Source organism: Centruroides sculpturatus, unplaced genomic scaffold (genome assembly GCF_000671375.1).
Source record: "Centruroides sculpturatus isolate CEXI.00-Female unplaced genomic scaffold, Cexi_2.0 scaffold94, whole genome shotgun sequence".
NCBI lineage: Eukaryota > Metazoa > Arthropoda > Arachnida > Scorpiones > Buthidae > Centruroides > Centruroides sculpturatus.
In genome coordinates this window covers 337,244-360,949 of record NW_019384400.1, presented here as the reverse complement: position 1 = coordinate 360,949, position 23,706 = coordinate 337,244, and the positions used below count along the sequence as shown (strand labels likewise).

At 29.4% G+C, this 23,706-nt stretch overlaps 1 protein-coding gene across 1 annotated transcript in view; it reads left to right on the top strand.

The window, feature by feature from the left end:
* Nucleotides 1–5,292: 5,292 nt before the first annotated feature.
* LOC111618620 (Golgi-associated PDZ and coiled-coil motif-containing protein-like) overlaps nt 5,293–23,706 on the top strand; it is a 53,427-nt gene continuing 35,013 nt past the window's right edge. Inside the window, exon 1 of the mRNA XM_023360175.1 lies at nt 5,293–5,641. Coding sequence (XP_023215943.1) covers nt 5,435–5,641 — 207 coding nt within the window. The 5' untranslated portion in view covers nt 5,293–5,434. The remainder of the gene's footprint in view (nt 5,642–23,706) is intronic.

Sequence of the window (23,706 nt, the reverse complement as noted above, 5' to 3'; positions counted from 1 at the left end):
TCGATATTTTCACGATAAAATGGCTCTGTAAATGCATAAAAATGCATTTACAGAGTGAAATTAGTGTGTGGAATAAGAATGTCTTTGACAATTTAGCTGGCAAAAGACACGAAAAATCGTCGATTCTTTCGTATTTGAAGCAATTTGGAAATCGTAGAAGAATAGAATTTAACATTAGTATATAATAAAAAATAAATATTGAAAATTGTAACGAGATAATTATGGGTAATGGATATATTATATCTAAATAAATAGATGTTATATGTTTTTATCAAAGCAAGAATTGGCATTTAGAGAGCATATGGAATATATTGGATCTAATAACAGAGGTAATTATAATGAACTTGTTTATTAAGTACGTCAGATAAATAATCTATTAAAAATACATTTAAAGAAAGAATTAACTGATCGCCCCTGGATGTCGGCTTCTTATAGAAACACAGCTTCCCTATCATCAAATGTCACGGCACGCCCCTGGAATAATCGTTCAATGATGCTCAGAACATTCTTAGCTCCGCCCATTAAGCCCCTTAGAATTCTAACTTAGATGTTCTGCGCAGTGCCGTAACTAGACAGGTACAACAGGTGCACCCGCACAGGGCCCACTTGGAAGGGGGCCCAAAATGCATGTATTTGTTTTATTATTTTTCCAAACCCAATTAACTAAGGGGCCTAATTGCAAATTCTTGCACACGGCACAAGAATAGCTAGTTACGGCACTGGTTCTGCGTTTACTGAACACGGCCCTGGTCTTTCCACTAACAGTTCAAACTTAGCTAGAGCCAGTATTTGCCACTAGTTGGCGCCTTGGTTGGCAGAAGAGCTTTTTCCTGCTTTGGATATACTGGTGAGTCAGTTATTTCGACCTATAATAATTGTTTTTTTATGCTACGTAAAAATGTCAGCGTACTTTGTGCCAGGATGCAAGGCAGAATATAAGTCATCAAACGAGAAGAGACATTTCTTCCGTGCATCTAGCGATAAGATTGAAGCGTGGATGTGATGCATTCCACGAGACGACAAGATGCTAACAAGTAAATGTTACGTTTGTGACGTACAGTACATTTTACAAGTAAATTTATTTAAAAAACTTACTCCCATGTTATAAATTGAGAGAAAGTAGAAATTCCGCGAGATCGCAGGGCATTAACGTCAGATGCACATCCATCAAAGTGGCCCACCAGTGGCCAAGCGGTTCCGTTCGCTGAACACTGGGCGTTCGGTGGTCGGTTAGTGTTTCGCCAGAACGGGCTGGGCACGTGGAGTTATCCGTATTTTCTCCACGTCTGTAACGCCCGAATAGGGGCCAGTTAACCTTATAAAAGACTTCCCGTAGAGCATCCCCCCTAGGCAGATCGCTCAAGTGTTATGTTGCCGTAATTTTACAAAACAAACATATCCGTGTTATGTCGTAACTCTCCTAAAGTACATCAGTAAATCTTTACCTCAAAAAACGATCAACGCAATGTCTAACAACAACAAATGAACCATCTTAGAAGAGCTCACGAAAACATAATACCAAAGATAATACAGTATATGTTTGTTATCTAATCTTAAAGGAAGGTGGGACGACAGATAGAAAAGCTTTAGGGTGCGACTATGCAGACGCGAATTTAATAGAGAACGAGTTCTTGCAAAGGAAAACAATGCACAAGCGAGAAGCGAGAAATATCGCTGCCAGATCGAATTTCTGGTTCTCGCACATATCTGACAGGGTTTGATATTTATCGCGTCTCGCCTCTTCTCGCCACATATTCTCGCTCGATCGCTCTGCATAGTCGCACCCTTATTGTATCCTATAGCTCCAAACAACATTAACCTTTCATCACATTGAAGAGCAAGCTTATGTAGAATAATTGCACTGTAGCCATTAACTATAATGTCTTTTTTATTAGGATCTAAACAATTTTTATTGTATACATAATCACGGTTTTGTTGAGCAGTAAATATCAAAAATCGTAACTGTCTCTCCGTGGCCCACCTTCCCTTATAAATACTTTAAGATTGATAAAGAAATATTATACAATTAGTCATTATATTTGCAAGATACACACACTTCCAAGTACAACTGGAAGAACGTTTACAAAATTTGCTTTGTAATCCGAGCCTGTTCCACGGAGATCATACTGATAGTGAATTATTAGATCATGGTTATTTTGCACCAAAAACGTTTAAGCTTATTCTACACTATTTAGGAGGTTACATTGTTTATTCTCTATTGCCATCACTTAGTTGTGATGAATGAAAAATATATTGACAGCAAAATCTTGAGATGCTGCACCAGAGAAGACGTTTACGTTCATCAAATCTCGAGGTAGTTTGTTATATCCTTATATCCAAGCCATAAGCTTTGCCAATTGATATACTAGACAAAAAGCAAAGTATGTGTACAGTTAACAAAACCAAACATGGGTGTTTATTTTTCAATAATGGATATAATTGAACAGAAACGTACTCGGCAAAATAATTAATCCAGTAACGAACACCTTATTTTTTGCCAAGGGAGTTTATTAAAAACTAACGTTTTCGATCTACTCCATAGATCATCCTCAGGTTGAAACATTCGAATTTGGAATAACAAAAATAGAACGCCAAATTCAAATTCAGAGAGATAAAACCGACAACGGCTCCCTTGGCAAAGAATAAGGTGTTCGTTACTGGATTAATGGATATATTAAATTAGTGTATTGTTACATTGATGATAAGATGCGACAAAGTTTTTCACAAGTCATACTTGACCTCCACATTTTTCATTTTTTTTGTTACCTGTTGGTTGCATTTTTTCACTCACGATTAATTAATCATTTATTTCATCAGTTGAAAGTAAAAAACACAGAAAAATTTCTTACTCAAAGTAAATTTTAATAGCGCAAATAATAATGATGATTATTATGTTAGTGTATTGTTACATTGATGATAAGATGCGACAAAGTTTTTCACAAGTCATACTTGACCTCCACATTTTTCATTTTTTTTGTTACCTGTCGGTTGCATTTTTTCACTCACGATTAATTAATCATTTATTTCATCAGCTGAAAGTAAAAAACACAGAAAAATTTCTTACTCAAAGTAAATTTTAATAGCGCAAATAATAATGATGATTATTATGTTTAATATAATGTTATATAATATAATTTGTTTGTATGTATAATAAATTGACATAATAGCAATTTAATAATTGGCTATTATGTCAGTTTTGTTCATTGTCATTTATTTATCCATAAACCTGGTTTTGGAGTGTAAATAAAAACTTTTTCATTCTTACAATAAAATTCATATAAAAAATTATGAAATCGAACTTGAAGGTTATATATCTTTCAATAAAAATAAAAATAAAAACATTAGACCTCACTGGGATTCGATTTAGCGCTCTTGTAGTGATTGCAGTGCCCCTGGTGGTAACATTTGTCTCTAGTTGATTTTAGCAAGTAGCGACCATAGGTAGTCGAAAGACGTGCGACTAAATATCCAGATTGCACAACGCGCTGATTGGTCGGCTGAATGACGTCAACCTACTGGAAATGATCAATTAGCCTAAACTTTGTAAGAGTTTTGAGAGTGGGCAGACGTTATAATTATAGACATTTCATCTAAAACTCGATAAAAGGCACTTATTTATAATTTCACTAGCTCTTGTGTGTATTGACATTAATGTTAAAATCATTGAAAAAATTTCAATTAAACTAAATTACGTGACATCAAAGATTTTCATGTTGAGAGAGTTTTAAACATCAAGAAGTAACTTTTATCTGTTTTTCATTTCAATAAATCATTTTTGTACATTTACTATAATAATAAAATAATCAAAAACAACAAATGTAAATTGCAAATTAAGTTTTTTTTTACATTCTTTATTAGACAATACAGTATTTTTAACCTTACAAAAACTTGTATTTAATGTTTTATATATATTACAACAGAATATGCTAAGTGGAAATGCAGATTAGTTAACAATTTAATATAATTTTCACCTAAACATAATTCATAGTTTTTAATGCATAATTGTTAAAACATTTTAAATAATAAGTTATTTTTTTCTACAAATTCTCTAATCCATTGGTTTGCTTTTCAAATCAAATCCTGTGGAAACTTAATCACTTCGCTTTATATTTTCCTACGCAACACAAACAAAAATAGCTTACTATGAAAACGTTACAGTACAAATGCAACATTACTTTTTCCTGGCACTTATATTGATAAACAATTTCCATGATGAAATGTGTGGAAATTCTTATTTAAAACATATTCAAAGGAAGTTAAATACTTACAGTATTACATAGTATTGATTGTTAAATAATTTATACAAGAATTCTATACTTTTAATTTGAAAAATGGTCATACAAATTTGATTAAACATATTTACAGATACTGTATATCTATTATGGAACTGGATACATGAAATTTCTTTTTTATATTAAATTTGAAAAGTGCTGTTTCTTAACACAGATTTTGAACTGACATTCAAAAGCACAAAATATCTATTGATAGAAAGAACTGTCAATCCTAACTAAAGCATAAAAATTTTTTTTCTGATGAGAGTAATCTATGGAGAATAGGTCTATTCTTTATTCAAAATTGTTCAATAACTTTTACATTTAAACTTTATAATTTGTTAAGCAAGATTTGTGAAAATTTCTCTTTCAGAGGTATACAAAACTTAATTTTATTGTTTCATCTAACTATATTAAATGCATGTGACAAATTCAAAAAATAATCTGACTCGTCTTAAATATAAATTTCATCCTTTCTCGAACTTTTTATGAATGATATCTGTAACAAATTATAAATTTTCTGTTATTCATTATCTGTGCACGTATATTTAGATTTAAAACACTAATCGCACTATTAAAATTATCTATTGTATATGATTTGGTTCAGAGGTACTGTACATAAAGATCAAGTATGAAGTTAAAATTCGTTCAAAAAATAAATAATCTTAGAAATTTATTAAGTAAAAGTAAACCATTTTAAAATTATTCCTATAAATTTAAGAAAACATGCGAGCTAAACTTTATACTGTATTTTCACTTTATACTCACTCAATATTACAACTAAAAAAATAATCTATTTCTGCGTGAATTCATTCTGACGACCACAAAATATAATCGACCAGCATTTCCTATTTCGGTGGGTTGATGTCATTCAGTCGACCAATCAGCGCGTTGTGTCATCTGGATATTTAGTCGCACGTCTTACTTGTTAGTGACCACAGAGAGGAAAGAGTTTAAAACAAAAAAACAAAAAAAACCTATTGGATGGAGAAATAAACATTAAAATTAGAAGTTATCCATTCAATAAGTTTTACTTATTTTATCGACATAAGAAACTATCCGAGACATTACTTTAGTCGATTGCAACAAATTAACACACGATGCAGTTTTTAATATGCCTTCAATAATAGACGTGAGAGGGCGTATTCACGAGCCAGATTAAGATGGCCTCCAGTGTGAAGTGGTTAGAATTATTGGAGAAGGAGTTTGACAAGGCTTTCGTTGATCTTGATTTACTTCTAGGAGAAATCGACGAGGACCAATGCGAAATCACCTACGAAGGTAGACAGAAAATGACTGGCTTGAGTTCGGCTTTTGCTCAGTTATTTCACAAAGCTCAAACTATGTTCGAGAATAACAGTAAAACCGAGGTAAAGTTTTTCTAAAATATTTAATTTTTTGGATCATTATTTAAAATAATTATTATGACAATAATTTCAATAATCAATCTGAAAGCTGATAATTTATACCTTACATAATTTTTACAATCTGTTCTATTAAAAATAAGAAAATGGACTGCAAAAATAAACATGTACAGTAATATATACAGAGTGATTCAAAAGGTCTTAGACAAACTTTAAAGTTAGGTCAGGAATACAAAAACAAACCATTTTTACTTAGGTACTGTAAATTTAGTTGCAAATACCACTTCGAATTGCTAGAAGTACAGGAAGAATCATGCAGAAAGGAATGCACATAAGGTATACAACATATTTATTGTTTGAACAATGCTACTCAAGCATATTTAATGCTCGAGTGGATTTGTTTGTTTCTGTATTCCTAACCTGCCTTTAACATTAGTCTAAGACCATTTGAATTATCCTGTATGATATCATTTAAAACTAACTTGTCATTTTCATATAATTAATGTCTTATTAAGGTAAACTTTTTAGTTGCCAAGAATTTTAGTATCAATTGCTAAATACAAAATTCACAGTTATTCATAATAGTTTAGTTCTTTAAAAAATATAGGTAAAATTGTTCTTAGGTAGCCCTATGGTGCAAAGGTTTGTTTTTAACACGTATTAGTCTACTGCCTGTTCTATATGCTCTGTAATTAGATGTGTATCTCAGTGCTTGCTATCGCTTGCACCTTGGTGCCTGGGTGGGGGTGAGCCCCACACCTTCTAAAACTGTATAACATCAAGTACTCCACAAAGAGTCAAGTGGGCTACTCTAAGCTGTCATAGTCATGTGGGCTAAATAATTAAACACCATAGTCTTGGAAGTACCACTATTGGGGCTACCTAGATGCACTTCTACCAAAATATATTTAAAATGTAAATATATGTAGGGAGAGAAAAATGCAATAAGGAGACTTACTGCATTTTTCTCCAATTGTTGCAATGGCAATATAGCAATAATGGTGGTTTCCAGCCAGATTGCTGTGAAGCCATTCTAAGTATACTTCAAGATGAATAAAAAAATTAAAGTGACATTTTTAATATTTGTAAAAATATATTTCTGCATGTTATCAACTATATTTCAAAAGTTTTGTTCAGTAAACTATCATATAAAAAAGTTTAGAGAGAGCTCTGTGATTGACTTATTGACCAGTCCAGTAATATTTAATAATAAAGTGTGCTTCAACTTTTACATAATTATGTAAGTGTACCATGATTTCAGAAAGGTTGGGAAACACTGAGCCATAGTATGATTGAATGATGTCATTTGTGTTAGAAATATTAGTAAGTTAACAACTTTGAGCAAACTTATTTATTTCAAATGTTTAATAAAAATATTTTAGTAGAACCTAATTATTTCATCATCAATATTAATTTGATCAGTCTCGATTTGCTCATTTATAAAATTCCAATTGTTAAAAATAATATATAAGGTGAATTTACATTTTATTATGATATATGTAAATACTTTTAGAAAATTAATAAAATTAAATGGTAATAATTTTATAAATTAGTTAATAAGTCCATGTCATTTAATAAATCATCAATACACCTTTCTTGCTAAGATATGTTTAATCAAAACACTAACATTTTCGACCTAATACGATAGGCCATATTCTGGTGTAACCGAAATTTGAATGTATTTTTAAAACATTTAAAATGCATATTATGGTTTATTAAATGTTTAAAGCTGAGTTGGATATTTATTTAAGTCCATGTCTTTCATAACTTGGAAAAGATTTAATGTTTCAAGAATTTATATGAGCTGTCATCATCATAGTCATTGATTGATGCAGTTATATTTCCAGTAATGATAATATAATGTATAGTTAACTTTTGAAATATTTTAAATGTAAATTCAAAATTTGTTCCATATATCTACTGTATTGAATTCATATTCATATTCATATTATTCATATCTATGCATGGAAAGATTTTTATATGAATTTAAAACCTAATTACGTATTACAGTAAATTGAATATTTTTTTGATGAAGAAAGAAACCAAACTGCTTAAGGGCAGCAAAAGTTATTTTGGAATGTTTTTGACCTTACTTGGGCCATCTTGAATATACATAAAGCAAAGATAGAACAACAACAAACTCGAACATTTCCAGGATAGATTGTTTTAAAAATATATCACATTATTAGCTGAATTTCCTCAAACTAGCAGTTTTATTTCTTGATTCATCACTATTACAGTGCCAAGTTTATATATTTTCAGAGCATTTTTTAAAGTATAATTTTAACATAAATTTTAAAAAATTTTTGAAAAGTTTAAGAGAAAATATAAAAATATTTGAAAATTATTACAAAAACATTATATTTAATTAAATTACTTCTTTAATAAGTTGTCTTGATATTTTGTTTAAAATTTTTTTTAGATATTCTTTTGAATTACATGTTTGTTGTTCACAGATTCATATTTTAAGTTAGATATTTTTTCTTATTAATTAATATAGTCACAAATTTCAAATAGTAATTTCTTAGGTCACTTTCAATTTGTTTTTGATGCTTGTTATCTGTACTTTTGAAACATATTATTAAATATTTCATTTCCATTACAAATTTTTCATATGTTCTATTTCAGGGCTTCTTAAACTTTTTTATTCACGACCCCATTTATGGTTGTGATTTTTTTCGCAACCCCCCAAAAAAATATAAAATAAAGATATATACAAATTTTTGCAAAAACAATAATGGTGTACTACCACAGTTCATTCTTGTGTTACAATGGAACAGAGACAACTGAATATACTGAAAAGCGATAACACTACACTAGTTCACACTACAATCAGTGTTGCTGAATTGTTGTCTCGTTGCACCAGAAGTGACACAAAGCACAACTCACAAAACCTATGACACAAAGTGCAACTCAGAAAACCTATGACACAAAGCGCAACTCACGAAACCTATGACACGAAGCGTGCCATTTTCAAACTCTCACAAATTATTTTCAATATTTTGCATTAAAATCTTGCAACCCCAAGATTTCGCTAAGTGACCCCAAATGGGGTAATGATTCATAGTTTAAGAAGCCCTTTTCTATTTTAATAATTTTTACATATTGACAAAATATTCTGAGAATGTTTTATGTTGCTCAAAACTTTGTTTTCAATGAAAACAATATCTTTTATGATCACTAGTGTAACCAGGGGACCTCCTTTGTTATGAGCTACCTTTATCATGAAAAAGCTGTTAAAAATGTAAATAACTTAATTGTGGAGTTAACTACTGACATGGATTATAACAAATGTATATAAATTACTAATATGTAAGTATTAAAAACAAAAATGTATTAAAATGTGTAGCGATTCCTATTGAATTCTAACTTGGTCTCTCTACATCCACATATGGTTATGTTATTGTTTATCACATATTGACGTCAAAAATTTAAAGATGTTTTATAACTATTTTAATAAATATAAAGAATTTTTATAATAATTTACATAATATAATTTATACTGAAAAACAAATATACTTTATCTAAAGTATTAAATTGATTTGAAAACAACTGCAATATGGAGATGTTAATGAAATTTATATATTGTAATGATTTTATCACATCTTTCTTACTTTAATACCTCAATATTATTGGGCTTCCATTTTCAAATTGCAGACATATAGATTCCCACTATCATATGTCTGTCTTCCTTAATCTCAAGAGTGGAGTTATATAGATGAAAATTGAGACCACATATGGAAAGCTTAGGGCCAGAGGACCCAGTTAACTACTGTATATATAAACTTCTGATCTGGACCAGAAATTGCATGATTTTTTAAATTAAAATATGATTAAAAATTGCAGCTCAGCAAAGAGAAACAAAACACCTTTTTTGCCGAGAAATAAATATAATTTTAAAAAACAAACATTTTCAGCCTAGTTAGTTAGTTAGTTGAAAAATGGAACGTAAATGTTCCATGAATTCATGGAACATTTAATTCATGTAACATTTACGTTCCATTTTTCAACTAACTAACTAACTAGGCTGAAAATGTTTGTTTTTTAAAATTATATTTATTTCTCGGCAAAAAAGGTGTTTTGTTTCTCTTTATTTAGTTGCTGAGCACTTTTGATATTGTTGCAGCTCAGTATTGTGATGATGTTACAATAATTTGATTTTTTCACATTTAATTATAGAACATAGATATATTTTGACTTTTATAAATTTTATAGAAAAATATATTATTCTTGAATAATAATAAACTATGTACAGTACTGTAAATGTATGAATGATTAATAAATATGGATAAATGTGCTTTTTTTTAAACTGTAATTTGTATAAATACAGATTAATAGAATTTTAGAATAAATTTAGAATTAGAATTAAATAAAATATTTAGTTTAACATAATTCAACTCATGTAATACAAAACAATTTATAGGTGTATGAAAGTTTAATAATATAAGCTTATCAGCTTGTGTTGATGTCAGATGGATAGATGGCTAAAGTAGTTAAGATGTCAGCCTTCTGCTATAGGGGATCCAGGATCAAGTCTGGGTGAGCATCTCCCAGAAGAATTTTTCATGGGTAGTCTGTCTTAGATTTATCAGGTTTCATCCCGTTATGGACCTGGTAAAACCTATGATAGGCATGGAAGAAGGCTCTTAGTCTCCACTGCAGAAAAAGTCAAAAATAATAAAAAGCTCATCAACTAATATAAATAAATAATTTAACTTCTATGCCTTTGAAGCTAGAACTTCTTAAAATGACTAAGACAAACCTTTCACACTTTGTTTCTAGCAGTTTAATCACTAAAAAATGCATAGAAATGCTTCAAATGCATAGAAGTGTAAACATGACGTCGCCAGCTAAGTTGTACAGAAAGCACATCTTAGCTTTAACAAGAATCAGAGAAAAATTAAATTTCTTGCAGGACTGAAAACAGAACAGGGTATTTCTAATGTCAATCCACAGACTCAGTTTATCATCTAAACTTTGTTATCAACAATGACGTCACTAGTAAGAAGAAACCTATGTAAACTGTCGCTAACCAATGTCCAACTGGCCTCATTGTACCTGAAGAAGCTATTCAAAATGGCTGAAAATGTTTGTACTTAGTGATTAAGCTGCTAGAAACAAAGTGTGAAAGGTGGTGTCTTAGTCAATAAATAATTAAAATAAAACTAATGAATTTCAAGCATTGAAAAATTGAAACATTTGCTCTTTTTGTTTCTTTTTTAACTATGAACTGTTTATATTTTGACACTTTCCTTAAAAGTATGTATGTAATACAAATGTTAATAATTTCAGATTTCTAGCAATGATGCAAGTATCTGTCATTTTTTGTCAAAATGAAGGATAAAAAACACAATTCACTTGTTAGAATATGAGAATTTAAAGTCATCTTAAATTAAATTCAAATAAAATCTCTACCAGTAATTATAAAAACAATAAAGCTGAAAGTTATACTACTTTTTAATTTATTTTTCAGCAAATAAACAGTAAAAAAAAATCAAATTTTAAAGATTTTATTATTAGTTTTAGAAGTGAAACTACTATCAAAACTAAAAGAACATAACCTATGACACGAAGCGTGCCATTTTCAAACTCTCACAAATTATTTTCAATATTTTGCATTAAAATCTTGCAACCCCAAGATTTCGCTAAGTGACCCCAAATGGGGTAATGATTCATAGTTTAAGAAGCCCTTTTCTATTTTAATAATTTTTACATATTGACAAAATATTCTGAGAATGTTTTATGTTGCTCAAAACTTTGTTTTCAATGAAAACAATATCTTTTATGATCACTAATGTAACCAGGGGACCTCCTTTGTTATGAGCTACCTTTATCATGAAAAAGCTGTTAAAAATGTAAATAACTTAATTGTGGAGTTAACTACTGACATGGATTATAACAAATGTATATAAATTACTAATATGTAAGTATTAAAAACAAAAATGTATTAAAATGTGTAGCGATTCCTATTGAATTCTAACTTGGTCTCTCTACATCCACATATGGTTATGTTATTGTTTATCACATATTGACGTCAAAAATTTAAAGATGTTTTATAACTATTTTAATAAATATAAAGAATTTTTATAATAATTTACATAATNCAGATAGCAAAGATAATATTACCATCATATAATTAATAATCAAAACTGTAAGTTGGAAATTTTAAAATAGAAACAATATTTTCAGTGACATTGATGATTTCTATACATAGTAACACTAAAAAAAATTGTTTTATAAATTATGTATAAGCATACTGATATCAAGAGTATAAACATTTAATATTGAATCATATAAATTATGTATAAGCATACTGATATCAAGAGTATAAACATTTAATATTGAATCATATAAGTTTGTATATAAAGTATACATTTAATTTCTCATAAGAGAACTACAAAATGAAGAAATGAAAATTCTTACATTTAATATTATTTGTGATGTTTTAAGTTTTTATTATTGTCAAAATATTTTCTATTGATTTCAGTTGATATTTTATTTTTCAAAAACATTTTAAATTGTTATAATTAGTATATAAAATATGGTATAGTTGAGTATTATTATTAACAGTTTAACTATTTTGTTGTTTTAAGGAACTTATAAAGTTGTAAGATGATAAAAATCTTAATGTAATATTAGAAAATAGAACCTGATTTGTATATGTAAACTCTTAACCTCATTTGCAAAATGAGATTATAGAATTTCAGAGAAATTCAGTCAAGTGAATATGTTAATAGTTGCATTTAACATAATGGTTCATTATTTCGATTATATTTAGCATCTGTTATAAAATATGCTATTCCAAAAACACAGCTGGATCATCATGTATAAAATCCAGTTTTAAACATTATTTTTTTGTAAACATTTTTATATTATATACCTGAAAGTATAACATTAATTTTTACATTCTTAATTATTCAGTTCTCTGAAATCAGTTTTAAATGCTATCTAGTAAATTATTACACAAATAGAATTTCAACTACTATAATTACAGCCCACCAGTGGCTGAATGAATAAAACCACTGCACACCTTGCCTTGTGAAGTTTTCTGAGTTTTCTTTGTAGCATTTAAATAGGGGCCAGTTTCCCATAGAAAGTCTCCCAGGAGGCATCCCCTTGGCAGATCATCTGAGAGTTGCATTGCTGTATATAAACAGCAACTGTAATTACACTTTTAAATCCTCATGAAAGATATAAAAATGATATATTATTAAATAGTTTAACAAAAAAAAAAAAAACTTTAAATTCCAGCAAAACCAATATAAACTAATGTTTTTTTCCTATCCTTTAATGGTGTCTTTCGGGTAAATGCCAATAGAACATCTACAAGAACAAGTTTTAAAACATAGAATGCAGTCCTTTAAAGAAAAAAAAAAATAGTTTTGTTAAATAATTTTAAATTTATTGCAAATAATTTAAACTGAATTTGAGATTCTTTAATTTTTCAATTATAATTGTGAAAATTTCAAGAGGAGAAGGAAAACATTCATAAATATATAATTTAACCTATTTGATATGTTAAGATATTTTATAATGTAAATACTGTAGCCTATTATTGTTTTGGGAGGCAGTACTCGGATCTTAAGAGCCTCATTATTGTAATTTAATAAATAAAATTAATTTAAATAATTTATTTAATTTGATAAGAGGAAATCAAATAAACAAATATTTTGTTTAAAATTGCATTATATCTAAAAATTTACATAATCAAAAATCAGATTTATATGATTTTCAGTACTTATGTCAAAGTTTTTAATATAGGTTTAGTTATAAGTATTTAAATTTATGTTTGTTGTGCCAAATTTAAAAAATTTTTGAGTACTTTTTACAAAGTTGGACATGAAAAAATTTAAGCTCTACAATCAGTTTTTTTTAGCAGTAAATGTTAATTATGTAAAATCGATCAAGTATGACTGACTCATAAAGTTGAATTTTTTCATAATTAATGCTTACAAGAAATTCCCAAACTTTAGTAAATTGAAGCTGACAGATCAGTGATTCATTTTCTTTATTACTAGAAGTATCAATTGTATTCAAAAGACATACGCTTGACCTTGTTTTTTTTTCTCCAACTTAATAATATCACAGCCTATTGCAAAACTATGATGGATTTTTTATTTTAAAAAAATTTCTGTTGATTATTAGTTTCAGAATTAAAATTGAATTGTTTTTTGCAATATTTTCAGATTTAGGTATATTTATATAACATATGTAATTCTATGTAATATAAAGATTTGATTATTGGATTGTTTCATTTATAATCTTGAATTGCTGTTTTCTGAAATACTTTTTGAAAATAAGGAAATTTACAATAAAATTCTTAGAATTATATTAATTTTAAATGTTGAATATAGGCCTTGAAGCATTTTCTTATTAGAGAAAAATTAAAAAATGCGAAGTCTGTTATAAATAACTTTGTCTAGAGATTATTCATTAGAAAATAAAACAAAAATCAAAAAAACAAGTGTGAGTAATTACCAGGGTTACTAAATTTTATTATGTCTTACCAGATTGTTACATACAGCCAATCTGAGAAAAAAGATGAGGTGGAAGAAAATTTGAAATTCTTCGTTTATTTTGGTCTTTATACCAATATATCAGACAAAAGTCTCCTGAATGGCTTTCTAGAACATTCAGAACTTTTTGTAGCAACTGGTGTCAAAGGTCAGCGTGTAAAGAAAATATGACACTGATTCATTAGAATAACTTATCTTGACAGTCATAATTTTTAGACACAGAAATCAAACTCTTAGAATATAACAGTGATATGTGTGCAGGATTTGGTTCGAAACCCGATTGCTTTGGTATCTGTGGGGTGCCGCAACAAAATAAGCACCCCCATGGATGTGCCCCTGGAATGTAAATTTATACAAATTCTGTTTTGCTTATTAAATACAAGCATAAATAAAAGTGGAAAGTAGCAGATTATGGTGCATGTTGAACAATACAGAAGTTACAAACTTCATTGCCAATTAACAATGAAAAAACCCTACAGACTAGAAACTGAAACCACTTTTCATTTAATCAGCTTTAATTCTTAATTTATCAGAAGTGATGGATCTGTTCATTTAGTTGAGATTTTGCATGTTTTTATATCAATTTAACCACATCCCTTCAGTTTTATGATAAGGAATTCTAAAGAAAATGCATATCATTATGTAGATTTGATACCAGTCTCAAGGAATCAAATAGGCCATATTAGTTCAGGAATATTATCACTGTAGACATTATTAATCAGAATTTGTGATGAAAAATTCAATGTAGATATTAAAAATAAGTGAGACAATAATATTATGGATGATGATTTTTTTGCTGGAGATTTTCAGAACATTATTGCAAAATTTTCATTTGTATGTGATGGAGTTTCAACCTTATGTCAATTTAAACAGTTTCAATGTTTTGAAAAATATTATAACAAATCTACACTATATTTTCATTTATATTAACAGTTCATAATTGTTGTTTTTGTGAGGCTCCGGAAGTGGGTTGAAATTCGTGCACAGAAAATGTTTTAATTTCGTATAAAAAAAAAAAGTGTTTTTTTAAATTATAATAATAATTATTATTTTATATTGTAAAAAGAAACCGTCTAAGGCAAGGCGAATATATTATGTCCCTTTATAGTCATATCTGTAGAAATTTCTGAGAAAAAACGAATTTCTCAGAAAGAAACAATAGACGAATTTGAGTACTTAGATCGAACATCTTCGATAGGAATCAAATTGTCAGTCGGGGGACTCACCCCATGATCTAGGCTCCGATCCTGTTACAATTCGTAACGAGGAGGGGAGACCAATTAGAGAACGGGCAGATCTGCATCGACCTATCGGAATGTTTGATCTGGGACTCAGAAAAACTTATAAAAATTGTGCAAAAATAGGATGTGACGTTATTGGTTCTAAGTTCGATGTGCTCCGCTTCTGGATTTTTCCTGCGGTTCAATAACGGGAACTTGGTCATCGTCCTGAAAGAAGTTTTCGCCATCCTGTCCCAGCAAGTTTTGCCAAGGGTAATCTACGGTGAGAATCACCCCTTCAAGTCGTGCTGTGCGCCCCGGAGCCTACGTTTTCCTCATCATCTTCGCCAAAAGAAGAGAAGATCGTAGAAAAAATTGAACTTTATTTACGAACTGATTCACTCTGTGGATAGGCCTTACGCCGAAGAAAACAGTAGTTGTAAGCGAAATTTTTATATTTAATAAATAGTTTGCGATGGAGGACCTGTCTCAGTAAAGTTTTTTCCACTCCCACAGGACAGTGCTGACCGCTTGACTGTTGCGACACTTTTTCCCCAATCGGCAAACCTCGCATTTTTATCCATGTTTTATGATTAAATGTGCATAAAAAATGTTATGTCTATGTGACATGTATTTCTCCAGTGTAAACGTATACAATGTGTGAATCTACCATATTCATGCCTGTTGTGAATGAATATTTCTGTAATTGATCTTTAGATAATATTGATTGTTGCTTAACAACCTTTTACACTAAACTGTAGTTTGTCATGAATCATTTTCAGATTAAAAATAATCTACTGTTCACTAAAACTACAGATGGAAATTTGTATAGTTATTTTTATTCTATATGTCCTTTGGGTCTTTTTTGCATGCTATCGTAAGTTTTACCAGGCTCAACAATAGATAATAACCTTTGCAGAAGGCCATTGAAACCGTTGCAAGCATTTTTTTTTAGATTAACTTCTTGGTTTGATGTAAAAAACTAATAAGCTAGAAAGAAATTTAAAAGTATTTTAAATGCTAAATTTAAATCAGCGTTTCTCAAAGTGGGCGATAACGCCCCCTTGTGGGCGCTGGAGGCTTTCAGGGGGGCAGTAGAAGGCTCAAAGAGAATTGGGGGGCGTTAAGGAAATATAGAGGGGCGACGGCAGACAAATTCTACATATAAAAATTCGACGGAATATATATAAAATGTTGACATTTTATATATTTTTTATTTTTTATTGAAGGTCACAACTTGAATATTTCTAACACATTGACTTTTATTTTAGCTCAGCGTTTCTCAAAGTAAGCAATAATGCCCCCTTCTGGTGTGATGAATATATCTATGATAGAGGCAGGGCATTGAACGGTGACCAAAGGCAAAATTGGAGTTGATAAGAGGAAACATTTCGTTTAATGGTTTCCAGATGATGAGAACAATGTACAGTAAGGGCACAAAGTGTGAGATTCATAGAAAAGTTTTCCTAAGAATATTTCCAATCCTTTTCTCACATAAGAGAAAATGAGTTAGGGGGCGTTGGGTATAACTTTATGGAACAAAGGGGGCGGTGGATCGAAAAAGTTTGAGAATCACTGATTTAAATGATTCTTTGGTATATAAATGTCAAAATTTTAAGGAAGTTTGTGCTAAAGAGGTAAGATGTTTATCAGTTGTGTAATGCCACTTCACATAAGTGTTATAGTAATTGCAAAATTTCCACAACCTTAACACAAAATAAGAAAAAAGTGAGTTTTTAAGAAATTTGAGGGATTTCCCGAGATGAGAAGAATTTCCCGGGTTAAAAAAACAACTGGGATCTCGTTTGAGAAACCCTAGTTTCATCCATTTAGCCACTGGTGAACCTATATCAATTAATACTACTACTATAAAACCATAGAAATGCATTTGGAGTTACTGAAGTCGCTTTTTCAGTCATGTAGTTTAATACAGAATAATAATAATTGTGAGTTACATTGTAAAATATTCCAAATACTACTACTTTTATAAGACCTTAGAGATGTTCTTCAAATAAATAGCTCTTTTTGTTTGTTACAGCATTTCAGTAATTTTATTTCGTTCCATAGAGGCTGGTAGTTGTGGTCGAGTACTTTCTTTGCTAATTCTATAACTGGCCTGTTATTTTTGATGTCTTCTTGATGTTCATGGATACGTAAACTTAATTTTCTAGCAATGGCTCCTACATAACTAGTTTCTTCACTAGATAATGTGTGCTTTAGCAGGATTTGGTAAACACTGGATTTTTTTGTTCAACTAGTACTTATCTCTATCATTACATAGCAGTCTTCTTAGATTTGGTCCTATTTATTTGGGAGACACTCTACATTTCTACTACCATACTGTGCAACTTCCCAACTTTAGAGCTCCCACAAATTTGGATAACAGCTTTCAAACAACTCAACCCAAGTTATTAATACTCCTTTGTTGCTCATATGATTATTTTGCCTTCGTGTGCACTACATGCATGAACTAAACTCTTTTACGGCCATTTCTCACTATGATATTTATTTATTATCATTCTTATTTATGCGTTCTGACATAAGAACCTTTAAATAACATTCAAAAACCATAATCAGCTGAACCATCGGAAATATCATTCGAAATATTCGATATTGAAATTTGTAAAACTGTCAGAATATCGTTCGGAAAGCTTAAACTATCGTATTCTATGTACTGCCTGATGATGGTAGTTTTACACTACTGAAAGTGCTAGCGGATAAGACCTTTCTCCAAAAGTCTGATAAATTTCCATATCTGGAACTCCACTCCTGTAACACCACTGCACATAAGGGTTATAGTAAAAATATACTTCGGCGTGAAGTGCAAATTTATATCATGAATTTTTGCAAATAGAAAGTATAATTAACTCACAAACTGTCAGAATATTTATTAATTTTAAACCTACTTATTAGTTTTTTAATTTTTGTTCGTTATGGCATGTCACAAATGGTCAATAATCAGCTTATATGTGGCAGGACTCTGAAAATTCTTTACTTGTCGGAACCACTAATATCTGGAACAATTGTGCTTATGCTGTCTTAATTTTTAACTACGCCCGGTAGATTCGATAACTGCGTAACGCCAGGTTGTGCAAATTGGGCAAGGATACAAATGAGTACGAAGTCTGCAAGTATGAAGTTTTTCTTCCTAAACCTGATTATTAAAGCCAAACAAATTGCTGAATTATCGGGCTATAAGCTTGATGCTGCTATTAAAGCAGCCGAGGTAGCCAAATCAAGAATACTAGAGAGCAAAAGAAGTACTACAATCTCAAACAAACTCAAAATCTTCCAGGCTACAAGTGAAAAAAACATATAACATCTGTCTTCTCTTAAATGCATTAAAGACGATTCTACTAACATCAATTAAATCGGAAAGGGCATTCTCGGTAGTAGGACTTTTCATTACTAAAATAAGAATCAGATTGAGTGATCGGAGTTTGACCATCTTTGCTTTTTAAAATCTTATTATAAAAATTTACTATAATATTTTGTATTATGTTCTATTTAAAAAACAAAAATTACCTTTTAAGTTAGAAGTTTGATCTAAGTTAATTTTTTTTTTAAATTTTCAACTCAATTCAAAGCATTTTGTTGTTGTTGTTGTTGTATGCAGTTTCCAGCAAACTAAATAAATTTTTTCTATAAATAAATAAACTTTTTTTATTTGTGAAAATTTCTATGTAATTCAAAGGTAATTTTTAATATATATCTTATACAGCATTGTTATGATTTTGGAGATTGCAGAACGTATTAAATTACTTTAAAAAATGAAAAATAATTATATCATTTGATTTCATGATATTTTGTATATCTTAAAAATAATTAATTCTGTCTCGGGATCCTGGGAAACAGTTCACTTTTATCCCGGAATCCCGGGACAAGCAAAAGACTGGGAAATGAGAAACCCTAGATGAAACCATTGAACACTGGTAATTGGTTGTGGGTTCACACCTGGCCTGTGGGATGGTGACATGCAGTTTTCTGGGTTTCTCCATGTTTGTAACAGTTAAATAGGGCCCAGTTTCCTTAGAAAGTCCTCCTGGGAGGCATCCCTCTTGGCAGATCGTCCACATATCACATTGCCACATACAAATATACAAATAAAACCAAACCAATTTATAAAGAGCATGGGTATAAGTTTAGTGCCAAACTACCTTAAAAATTTAGAAATTTGTATTACAAAGAATGGTTTTAAAAGGTTAATTATTAATTAAATAATTTATTAATTGTAATTACAATTAATAAATTTAACTGATGATTCAGGAAGAATTATTTGCATTATAAAGTTGCTACATGATCACTTAACCCGGATAGTCAGCTAGTAACTGTTACAGTAAATCACTGGTATAGAACTATTCAAAATATGATTTCTAAAATGTATGCTGCAAATATTATAAAACAGATAGGATTTTGTTTTTGTAGGAGTCATTTTTTAAAAACTGCAATAAGCTAAAAAAAATAAAATTATCTAAACAAAACTTTCATTGATCAGATTGTGATTTAAGAATTGTTATATTTAATTAATTCCTTAAGAATATCAACAATTCCCTCCTCTTTAATCAATCTTCATAATTTTAAAGTTGTCAATATTCCACACGTCATTGAATGACGGTGACTAAATTATGTCATGTGCCACAGGTCATTTAGCAGTAAGAGAAATTAAAATTTACATGATTTATCTTAAACTTCAGTGAAGGTGATTATGTATGTATTTGACTTAAACTTTTTAAATGAACAGTTTTAAATTTAACAATAGAATTAATTATAAAGTAGGAAAAATTTTATATTTTGATGATAAAAAAAAAAATACTTTTCCCTGAAAGAAAATTGAACTACGATGCATTGTTTTAATTACTCATAAAAGTAATTCAGTTGAAAAATTTATAAAATAAAGAATTATTTCAATGTTCAGTACAAAATTTGTTAATTAAGAAAAAGCTTATACTAAAATTAGATTCTTAGAACAATTCTTAGAGTTTAATCATTCTATTTTTGTTCTCTAGAGCTTTATTAAAACAAGTAATGAATTATGAATAACATATTTTACTATTTTCTTTATTTTTAACTTCTTCCTGAATAGATTTTCTAGCTTAATATCAGATTTACTAAAGTTATAAGTAGGTCATTACAAGCAGTTTTAACAGAAATTATAATGTAAATTCTAGTTTGAAGGAGAATGAGCATCACTCTAGAATATGCTTTTACTATGCTGTTTTTATGATTGAATTAGTAGAATCATTCATACTTTATTATATTAATGAGACACAAACAGGAATATATTCAGTTTTGAATGTGTAATTATAATTATTTTTGATAATTTTGTAGTAGTAGTAATTCTACAAATTATCGTATTTACTCGCATATAGGACGAGGTGTGACGTTAAAGATCAAAATAAAGAAAATTAGATTTATTAATACAATTCTAATTTTTATTCGTTTAATCACAAGTAAAATATCAAATGAACGTAAATGTCCACATTGTCCCGCAAAAATTACTGGCATTTTAAAATTTAAATAAAAATCTTGTAAAATCGACAGCATAATTTGTTAACAAAGCTGGACAATCGGAACCTTTTTGCCAACTCTTAAAAGTCGAATCCACTTTCTGTCGATTATACTTATGAGTTTTTCCAAATTCTGATTTCAAAATAATCATCTGTTTTCACGTGGGAATGGATTAAAACTTATTTCGGGCTTCCGTGTGATTTTGGAATTTCAATCTGGAATTCAATTTAAAAGCTTTGCTTTTTCTATTGCCATTCATTTTTTATCCTGACAATATACAAGAACGATTCAAACGACCCAGATAAAATACTTATGTTTTTAAATACAAGAGGGTAAGCATCCGGTTAAAAAATGTGAATACAGTACACGGTTCACAAAAATTATTTGCAAAAACGTAAAGAATCTTTCGCTCGCGCGTACAGGACGATCTAGGAATTTGAAGCTGTGATAAATTTATAAAAACTTCGTCTTATATACGAGTAAATACGATAGTTTTATATTTCAAGATTTTGAACATGTTAAAAATAGTAGTTGGAATTTATTGAATCTGTAAATAGCAGCCTAATGACAATTTTCTTATGAAAATTGGCATAGATTAATATACACTAAAAAACCTGTCTAAAATGGAACCTGAATAAAACGGAAACCTGTCAAACTGGAAAAATATTCTGTTCTGTGCAGTTCCGGTTTACATAGTTTACAGGTTTTAATGTTTATTGCATTGCTCACAAAGTAATTTTTATAATTATATGAATAATAAAATTATATAAATAAGAAATGTGTAATGATTTTATGGCTTATATACAGCCAGTTTATAATTTCCTGATTATTACGTAAGCTTATTTGATGTAAAACTATTACAATTCAGTTCAATGATTTGTATTAAGAATTTTGCGGAATTTTCCATTTTAAGCTTATTTTGAATATTTTTTTTCAATACTAAATGTATAATTTTATAGAGAAATATTTAGATAACAATAACAGGACTGAAAGAATTATCTAGTTCAGTTTGATTCATAAATTTTTATTTAACGCTGGACGTGCAAATTGATTTTCCAGACAGAATAACTCAAAATTCTGTTGAAGCTTTACATAAATGTTTTTCTTTTATTTCAGTTATTGAAGAAGAAATTCATTTTTATAATGTTTCTAGAACATCAGAAGTGGGGGATGGGATGGGATGAGATGAGATTTGGACTAAGGCCGATCGTAAATGTGAGACCTCGCTTCCTTTCTGAAAATTATAGAAAATGTACGAATAAAATCGACAAAAAAGCAGAACTTTTACTTAATTTAAGACTAGTTTTTGGTGTGTCCTTCTAGGACCTTTTTAACCTTCCTTCTATTTGGCTTAATTAAAACTTTAGATTGACTGATTACTGCATTGTAATATAATCAATAAAAAACAGTCGCGTTTTTATGATTTATTTTCGTCTGAATTGAGATGTTTTTAAAAAAGTTATACAACTCATTAGTGTATTTGTTCGTTTACTTGTATTGTATCCACGTGTTAGTTTCCCAGTAGCTATTTATAACGACAGAAATTGTAAACAGATGTCTGACAAACGAGAACCTGTTGATTTGTGAAAGCGTTTATTATTCGATTTTTCTCGAATTTCACGAATAAATCTTGTACTTTATAATACGATTTCTCATAATTTTATTACGTTGTACGTTAATTAAGACAGTTGTATTATCTATCTTCAGACGTCAACTAATATGTTCTACGATCTATACACAATTATTCATAATTTATTAACAGTATAAATCGTAACATTGCTGAATATTTCAGAAGATAATTATAATTAAAATATTTATTGTTACGTGATTTAAAATTTCATTGCTGTGCCATTGATATAGATCTACATTTTCGATCATTGTTCTCAATTATGTGAGAAGTGTTCTCAACTTCATCGTCTAATTTTTATTAAGAAATCGAAGGTTTGGAGAAGAAAAGACGGAAATAAAGTTCTGTTATGCTATATTTTCTGGGTTTTTTAAAAATAATAAAGATGATTTGTAATTAATTCAGCATTCATATGCTTTAAACGTTTAACACACCTTTTATTTAATTTAGGATTCAGGATTGATATTTTTATTTCGGTCCTGCATCAGTTTTTATATTAGTAGTTGAAGCAGTTTAAATAATAGCTACAGATACTTCTGATAATTAATGTCAATCGACCATACCAAGCGCCGTTAGATGATCCCATTCACTTGTTTAAAAAAGTCAGGTATAGAATATCGTGATATAAATACTTTCGCTAAAAATATAATAATAAATATCTTATGATTGATTAAAGTATGTTTGAAGCAGATGTCGTTAGTGAACACAGACAAGTGTCTTTTTCATTTGTCTTAAGTGTGGTTATTCTTAGGATCTGTTTTATTTTGAAGTGCGATATAGCCAAATACTGTACTATATGTACTGTACGGTACCGTTTATATGGTACAGTATTTCATATAGCCCTTGTACGACGAATTCGTTTTCGTTTAAGCATATCCGAGCTTAAATTAAACAACAATAAATTAAAGAGAACTTTCTAAAACTAAATGCTTAGTCTTAAATTTTCGTAAAATATTAAAAAAAAAGATAACATAACTGTTAAAATATCTTGACTGTTTATTATCTCAGTTTAATTTGTATCTTGACTTCAAAATTTTGTGGGTCAGCATTAACTTATTTTAATAAATTCTTGAGCAATACTTGGAATATTTTTCTAGAATTTGAAATGATGATAAGCTAAAAGATTAATCAATATTTAGAATCAAAGTTTTCAATCAGTTTTCTAGTTTTCTGCAATTCGTACCTTCGCTTTCAGCAGCA